The following is a 9,093-nucleotide window of genomic DNA, read 5'->3' on the forward strand; positions in this document are numbered from 1 at the left end:
CCCACGGCTGAAAGGGGCAAGTATGTTTGGTGTGACGGGGATTCGAACCCACGACCCTAAGATTGCGAGTTGAGCGCCCTAGCCACCTAGCTATGCCTGGCCCAGTATACAGACCGTTAGAAGCAGAACTCGCAAGGCCGGTTTGTATGCTACGCGTCTATAGAGGTGCATTCTGCTCACAACGAGGCACGAAGTAACTCTCCAGAAATGGTATGAAGAACGCATCCATTGGACGACAGCATGTGATGCAAGACTTGCCAATTTTTATATACTGCCAAACTTTATAACTTATAGAGAGTGATCTTAAGTATTCAGCAACAATGCCAGCCTGCCTTCATAGTAACTATACCCATACTGAATTGAAATGTAGAGATGTAAGGTTATCTTCAACAAACGTTAGTTTAAGAGCGTAGGCTGCATGATCAGTACTTTGCAATCTGGATAGCATGTGGGATCATTAGATTTCTGATATACATAAAAACCAGGTGGGATGGTAAAGAATCACATAATTTTACAATTTCTTGTCATAGATAAAATAAACATTACGACTATCTAAAATTTAACAGTCTTGAAAATTTTTTTAATGTAATATCGACTGTTCTTCTTAATAACCAATCACTGAACAGAGTTTTAAAGTACAAAATACGTTCATAATTAAAATTGAAAGGAATCACGATTAAACACATGATGGCTACTAATTTTCCTTTTATACAGTTCCTGTGACGACTTTAATGAGCTTCGTTTCAACATTTAATGCACGAATTTGGGGTCAACGTATCATCGCTTCAGATAAAACGTATTTAGTTGGGTTGATGAGAAAATACATTTCTCGAAAATGCCGTTCTTAAAAGGTTTTGTTTCAGACATTTCACGCTAAGCCTCACAAAGAGCTGTCTGTGCATACCTGTCTCTAATTTTGAACTAAAGGCAGCTAGTCAGCAGCACCAACTGCCAATTCTTGGACTACTATCCTCTGATCAAATAGTGAGTTTTGACCTTCACTCTTATAACGCACACACGACCATAAAGTGTTGAGCGTGTTTATACGGCAACATGCTGCGAGCCATGAATCCTTGGATTCACAGTCCAAGCACACTAACCACTTAGCCACGACCAGCCTGTCGGTCTTGATGTAGGTTTTGTTACATGATGTAAGTTTATTTTCATTTAAGTTGGCAGTTTCATTTTGGAAATGTCTTAGTTTTGTTTTACTGACAAAAGATGGAAACATTTTGAGTAATTCGACTTTGTAACTTAGTAATTGTGTATGAGCGTCTAGATGGGTCACCTGGACAAAAACCATCATCCATAACACAAGCATACGATAGCTATCTACGAATTCTGGATCGATGCAAGGTTACACAGGGTGTTTACTCTTAGAGTGAATCATGTGTTTGTATCTACAATCGTATGCCACTTCAATCTTCAAGTTTTGGTATTAGAATGTCGATGAAAAGCCTTTGAAATAACCAAACAGACTAACATGCCGGAAAACGATCAAAATGCAGTACTCATTTTAAGACAATCAATTGGAGACTCCAATGTAACTGAATTTACGGCCTATCAATAGTTTCTGATTAAAAAAAAAAAAACTTGTGATAAATTAACTAATTTCATTACCCCCCCCCCAAAAAAAACGTTAAAAGTTGCCACACTAACTAAGTAAGGTAGAATAATTTAATAAATTCGGAAAAAAGTACTAGATGATAACTTATAAAATTGAAATCGGGAAAACAATAATTGTGGAAAAAATATGCGGGTATTTGCAGCGGTATCAAGATCATAGTGTCACCACCTTACATCATAAAAAGTATACTATATATAATCAAAGTATGTTTACCTTGTGCAGAGATGGATGAGGCAAGGCAGAAGATGCTGAGAAGAGATACAAACAGATTTCTTTTCTGGACTGCCATCTTTCTTTCTATTTCCAATTTCTATATTTTCAAGGTGTTTCAACTTCCTGAAGAAAAACAACACTGAAAATTAAAGGAACGTCCGACACCACTTTCTATCTCATTTAGTTAGTCATTTCTCATCAACTTCTGGTGAGTTCGAAGCAGAAGCCACTATGACAGTATTTCAATATTTTGATCTAATTTTCAATTATTTAAACGCATATGCTTGGATACATATATTAGTCTTATTATTTGCATTCAATATTTCTAAGTCGTAAAGGTGAGAGAGGAACGCTCCATGTGGCTTGCCTCTGCGAAACCCCTCTCTTAACATTTGTACCGAACGACGACAACAAGTGAAGGTCGTTTCCTGAAATCCTTGATACGAACCTTCCGGGCAAACTAACGAGCCGTGAGCGAGCAGGAAAACCCTGATCTTGAAACTAATTTGTGTCACGTGACACAGGTGGCGGTATTGCAGTTTCGCTTTCGAGTTAAAAGTTTCTCGCACAACGGAATAGGAGGCGCCTGCGTTAGGGGTCAATATCCGCTCTGAACGAAAAGGGCTTCGTGCCCCTTGGCTTCTACAGGACCGCAGTCAAGCAACCGAGCGTTCATTCTCTGTACGCGGTTGAAGTTTCATTGTATGACTGGAATAGGCATGAAATGGTATTAGGCAGTGTATTGACACATTGAATAGTTTCATATGGATTTCTCCTACCGTTTATCTTATTTTGGAGACATTTCGGATTGATGAATCCGAAATGTCTCCAAAACTAGGCAACAGACAGGCAGGAGCGGTCCCTATGAGACTGGTCAAACTATGCTCTTCCAAACACTGGAACGGCAATGTTCTTGTTTCTGAATATTCATCTCTTTGTTGAAGCAGCAGCACATCAAAGTTGGAACACGGATAAAAAATAACAGTAGACTGTACTAAATATAATTTAGGTTTATCGTGTCTTAAACTTTGAACAATCCCCTCTCACGATCCCAAAATTGAGAACCAAATCCAGGCTTTTAAACTTGTAAAGCAACATGTTTAACACAAGACCATATTGTTACTGTAAAGCGTCTTCATACCATTCATTCCACCATTATACAGTGAAATAACCATTGCAATAAGATATTTATCCATTTAATGATGTTATTAATGAAAATTAAAATTAAAGAGGTAACATTCGTGTGTGAATATAACATGTATCCGCCAAGCAATTCCAACAGGGCCAATTTTTACTTCAGAAAACCATGAAAACAGAAAAATCGAAAACACCAAAATGATGCTTTTTGGCGAGCTCTGACCCCCTAAAAAAAGAAAAAAGACTCAAAATGGGCAAATTCAACATTTTTGTATGTCAGTGTGTTGAGCGCATGAAAATTTATATTTGTGCTAACTTTCATCTTGATTGTTGTAAATATGATCACACAGCAGTTCAGAATACACATTTTTGGGTTGTTTGTGCTTTGACCCAATAAAATCCTTAAAAATGTTTAAATAAAATACAAATAAAAAGAAGTCTGGGGGTATTGAACAAAAGGTATAACCCTACCAATTTTCAAGTCAATCCACTGAGAAATGGCTGTCGATTGAAAAGTGTATGGGAGAAGAAGTAAAACAATAGAAAAACAGTATTGTCTCTCCGGGGATATAGTAATATATCAGTAAACAAAAAGTGTTTAAATGAGCAAAAACAGTTAAGTTCGAACGAAGACTCAGTCCGATACAGATTCATTAGTCATTTAGATTAATATCTGTATATATGCAGAATCTTCAAAGATATATATTATCTAAAAAACTTAATAGGCAGATCTGACCAAGAGAAAGGGCGAGTTCTGGAGTGTAGACATATAGTAGAATAAAATACTAGATGTACTTCCACAGGGCTCTCGAATGTTCTGTTTCTAGAGTAAATAAAACCAAAATTAAGAGTAACAAATCCTTGTATTTCTTGCTTTTAAAGTTCATATGTCATGCTGTGTTCTAGCCTACAGAGTACATAATTCTTCTCGTGATTCTTGGCATGCGCAAGTTTTCCTGACGTCAAGACAATACAAATTGCAAACTTTAAGCGTCTCTTATATGACGTCATTTTAGTGCCTACTGACTGACAGACAACACACTACTACATAATGGGGCGAGTGATTAGAATAGGTGAAACAAACAGATATGGTGAGTTTTGGAATGTAGGGAGATAGTAGAAAAAATACAAAACAGTTTTATAGATATTCTTCACTGTAAAAAAAAAAAAAAGACAAGAAAAAGAAAGTGTTATGAATTAACACGTACATATCACTAACAGCAAGGGTACCCAGATGATGAAACAATGCATTTTAGTCATTATAAATAAGAACATAATATATTAAATCAATCATCAGTCTCAGTTTTTCTTTATAGAATATTAGGTTCACATTGATCAAATCTCAACCCTGTGCGCTGGGTAGAGACTTTATTTTTTAGTTCCGATTTATGTTGATGTTCCCGAAACACAAACTTGTGTGGACTATAACATATGACCGTTGCAAAGACTGTTTTTTGACGAAACGACATGATGATATTTCCGATTCAAAATTACATTTATTTAAATGCATTGTTGCGTTGTGGTGTCGCATTTTTGTGTATGTAGACTTTTTAAAATTCAACACAAATAACATGCATCAGCCAATAGATTCGTGTTATGTTGTGTTAGCTCACAATGGCGGTAGTGTTTTAACTTGTGTTGCAGACAAACTCGAGACTTGTGTTCGGCTGAATATAAGTGGTTTTTAACAAAATTGACTAAAAACATCAGCCACACAAGTAATTGTTACAACTAGATCTATCCAAGGCACCATCTACTAAAAACATCAGCCACACAAATACGTGTTACAACTAGATCTATCCAAGGCACCATCTACAAAAACATCAGCCACACAAATACGTGTTACAACTAGATCTATCCAAGGCACCATCTACAAAAACATCAGCCACACAAATACGTGTTACAACTAGATCTATCCAAGACACCATCTACTAAAAACATCAGCCACACAAATACGTGTTACAACTAGATCTATCCAAGGCACCATCTACTAAAGGAATTCTAACACACTAGTGTTTAGGAAACTAATTCTATTCGTGCTTCAATAAATCTATTTTACATCATTTTTACAGGGCTGCTCTATTTTATTCAACTGTTTACTGTAACCGGTCCACGTGTAAGAAATAAGAAAAGTGAGTATTAGATCACCTGTTTTTTTTTAATTAAATAATAGTACCCCATTAATCAAACCCAAACACCAGTACACTGGGTTAATGAAATGGACAAAAAGTATGGGCACCCCTCCCCTCAAATAAAGATAGTCTACATGAAAGTAATTATTTAGTGCACACTTACATATCTCATATTGACACAGAATAACAAAAGATTCGAGTAGTAAAACAAAATGTCTGTCTTTTGGCCTTCATCATCATGACCTAGGATGATACGTCTCCATATGTGATGTGACATTCTCCTTAGCATATTAGTGGTGGCCTTAGCGAAACTTAACATTGTTTTTGTTTCAAAGCATCAGTTGTTTCATATTGTTCCTTTACTACAATTATTACTAAAACGCGAAAAACCAAACTATTAACATGAGCTTTAAATAACGAGGGGGATTCACCCTCAAATGTTGCACATCAACGAACCTGATTATTTATCACATGTGAAACACATTGAGCAGAAGGTTATGAAAGAAACCATTTCTGCAACAATGTGACTTGCATATGTCATAAATAAACAACTGATTATATCACTAAGACAACTTACTTTACATTCACACCAACAAAGGGCGTAGTTAACTCAAAATATCCCAGTTCCAGCTACGAGGAGAAAGAACAAATAATCAATAGATTAAATGTTCAATAATTACATGATCCCCATTCATCCCCCACCCAATTCTTTAGCCAGCATGTAAAAACCTTTACAAGAAATTTCACGGCTTATACTAACTTGAAAAAACGGAAAATCCAAACTTCCAGGACATCAGTTTTGGAAGCCCCATTCAGAAGTTTGAAGGTTTCAGAACACTGTCCTTTATGCTAAATAAAAGTCATTGTAACCACACATGTATGTCACATTGCATGTTCTAAACCAGGGCATTTGGAATGGACATCTAATGACTGTTTGTCTTGTTTATCTCTGCGTGTGCAAACGTTGCCAATGATACGTCTAAGAAATGTTACGAACTGATATATTCCGAAAATTTCGAGGAGTTACGACAATAGCCGAATGAATATACGATGTCTTGCTACGCCGATGGATTAGACTGAGTATCGAGGGTCATAGTTTACTCTTGCCATTACTACAAGTAAACTACAAAGTTTCATAGGATAATTTAAATTTTACGTTAATGTCAAAATTTTAATTAAAAACTTTTTAGTGTCTTATCAATAAGATAATGTCGACCATTGAGTTTATTTTTTAGACCCATAGACATGTGGGGTCAAAACCTAGACATTTCAGTTATTTCCAAGCAAATGTTGGCCTCTAATTTCGTGCAAAGCTACTCGAGGGCTATCTGCGCTGTCCGTCCCTAATTTAGCAGTGATAGACTAAAGGGAATGCAGCTAGTCAACAATACCATACCCACTGCCAACTCTTGGGCTACTCTTTTATCAATGAGTAGTGAGTGAGATTAACAGTAACATTAGAATCCACCCCCCTAAGCTGAAAGAGCAAGCATGTTCTCTGACGAGGAGTCGAACCCGCGACCTGATGAAAGAAAACATGGTTGATTAATTCAGGAAGAGGCTATAAACCCGTAAATGTAAATTTATGATAACCACCAGTCATCTGAACAAAAAGGTATGTTTTTATTATTATGTCTTAACAATGGGAATGTCCCGTGGCGTATGACGTAAGTACTTTTGAGTTCATTCCTACCTATACTGATTATTTATATATTCATTGACCTAGAAAAGTCATTCTCACTTTCCTACTACTGGAACTTAATCATAGCTTACGCGAGGTTTAGCTTTCAAAGTTCAGGAAAGCAATATCGAGAAGTACAATGATTTGTGTGTTTTAGACAGTTTCTACAGATCGCTATCATCAAGTCAAAAGATGTTCTCGTTAGCCAACATTGTTAACGCTGTGGGTTAGAAAAGGCGATTCAACCAGCTTGGTAGCAGAAAAACTTAAATGAAAAACTTACTTCACAACACGCACAGAGCTTTGAAGTAATAATGAAAATACAGCTAAAACAATCATAAGTAACGAATAAACCATGTATCAACAAAATGTAACATCGGGTCGGTTATTATGACGAAAAGTTAAAGATCACATGATTACCGGGTTTCTCTATTCTCATCAAGAACAACGACTAAAATTATGTACGAATTTACTGTATATTACAATTAGGACAGAAATGTTATATATCAAAGGTCCAGGAGCAATATCTAATGTCAAGAAAATAGCTTTCATCTCTTACGGTGGCTACTTCATAAAAATAATATAACAATATTAATAATTATCAAAACCAACAATGATCTGACGAGTGATACCTGATAATGTCGATACTGCTTCAAATAAATACAAAATAACTGACCAGAAAAACACGAGTCATTGCAAGTTGTTGTTGTTTTTGAAAAGACTAACGATATTGTTACTTGCAACAAATGGGACACCTTTTGCGACAGATGAGATAAAAGGGCAGTTTAGAAGCTCTTAAGAGTTGCTTACCAGAAGCAATGCAACCAATCAACAGCAACCATAGCCTACGCTGCTACTCTTAAGGGAGATGCTGAAAGTCTTCAGAGCTGAAAATGCGTGTTCAGTGGCATATGGTGGTTCGATCCTCGGTCCTTCCGATGCATAGCCCGGCGCTCTGGCAATGAAGCCACGCTCGGCACGAAAAAACAAGTATTAAAATTTTCATTGCCTTTATTTTGATGCTACAATGTTATTTGGTAACATAGATGAGAAACGCATGCAAACATTCAGTATACATACTAGACGATATTTGTAAAACTCAAATGTAGGTGAATTTGTCTATTTTCTTTTATTTAAAGAAATGCGTTTTTGATTGTTGCCTGTGTCTTGATATTGTAATATTATTACATGTGGTAAACATTATAAACATCGAAAACCTTGCATATTTACAGATTTTTAAATATCAACGAGTTTTAGAAACTCAACGTATAACTTGAGCCAACGCAGACATTTCAACATGAAAGTACGATTCGGACAAACATAGTAGACAGAAGTCATCAAAATCTAAAAATAAAGGTCAACACTAACTACAAAAAGCTGTGGTCAAGAAACACTTAAGTAAGCTTGAAGTCACCATAATCGTACGATAAAAGCAAAGAAATTTTGTGAATTGAGTAATACAGGGCAGATTAAGCGGGTAGGCAAGGTGAGCAACTGTCTAGAGGGGCAAAAGTAAATCAAACTTTTATATTACACTTATAACAGAATCGCCTATATCTTACTCGCTTTACATGACATCTATTATTGTCCCTTAAACTGTGTTAGTAAACACGAAAACTACAAGATAAATACAAGTTTCTACTAAATTCAAGAAACTAAAGCTTAAAGAAGTACTTCACAGCTTCGCAGTTAAAAATGCGAAGTTAAATAGTTTGAAGTAGGATAAAGATAGACCTACTAAGTTCTGGATTACTAGAACTTGCAGCATTTTAATCGTGTAATGAGATATATGTTTACTGATTATAATGGTGCAGGGAACGACATTTTAAAATATTGCCCAGGACAGCAAAATACCTAAAGCCAGCCTGGAAGAGGTAAATAAAACGACACATCAGAACCTATTGTTCAGGAATAAAACTACCAGATCTGTATAGATTCAAATGTACCGGTTTGGGTTATCTATGCCACACGTGTATTTCGAGAGAGAGAGAGAGAGTGAAAGGGAAAAAAACGAAACCTTAAGCTACAGTGATCTAGTCTAAACTTTTAAATTTGTTCTAGATTTGGGCTGTAATTTGCCTGGTACTTTTCAGCATATTTTGGAAGCAGGTGTTTTGTTTTTTGGTACTTAAAAGATATTTTCCTTATGTTTTTAATTCTGGCTTTACATATTTATCGTGTTCCGTGACGTGTTCAGGTTTTAATTACTTACTTCGCTCGACAGATTTTGGGTTTTTGGAAACTTCTGAACTTTTGCCAAATTTCAGTGTTTTCAAAGGGCTTTTTTTTTTTTTTTTTTTTTT

General features: G+C 35.9%; 1 protein-coding gene across 1 annotated transcript in view; it reads right to left on the reverse strand.

Annotated features, from left to right (window-relative positions):
• Nucleotides 1-1,961, reverse strand: part of LOC106469638 — a 28,252-nt gene extending 26,291 nt beyond the window's left edge. The window contains exon 1 of the mRNA XM_013930139.2: nt 1,841-1,961. Within this exon, the coding sequence (XP_013785593.2) occupies nt 1,841-1,916 (76 nt within the window). The 5' untranslated portion in view covers nt 1,917-1,961. The remainder of the gene's footprint in view (nt 1-1,840) is intronic.
• Between the last annotated feature and the right edge of the window lie 7,132 nt (nt 1,962-9,093).

The sequence above is a fragment of the Limulus polyphemus genome, unplaced genomic scaffold, assembly GCF_000517525.1.
Source record: "Limulus polyphemus unplaced genomic scaffold, Limulus_polyphemus-2.1.2 Scaffold3585, whole genome shotgun sequence".
Classification (NCBI taxonomy): domain Eukaryota; kingdom Metazoa; phylum Arthropoda; class Merostomata; order Xiphosura; family Limulidae; genus Limulus; species Limulus polyphemus.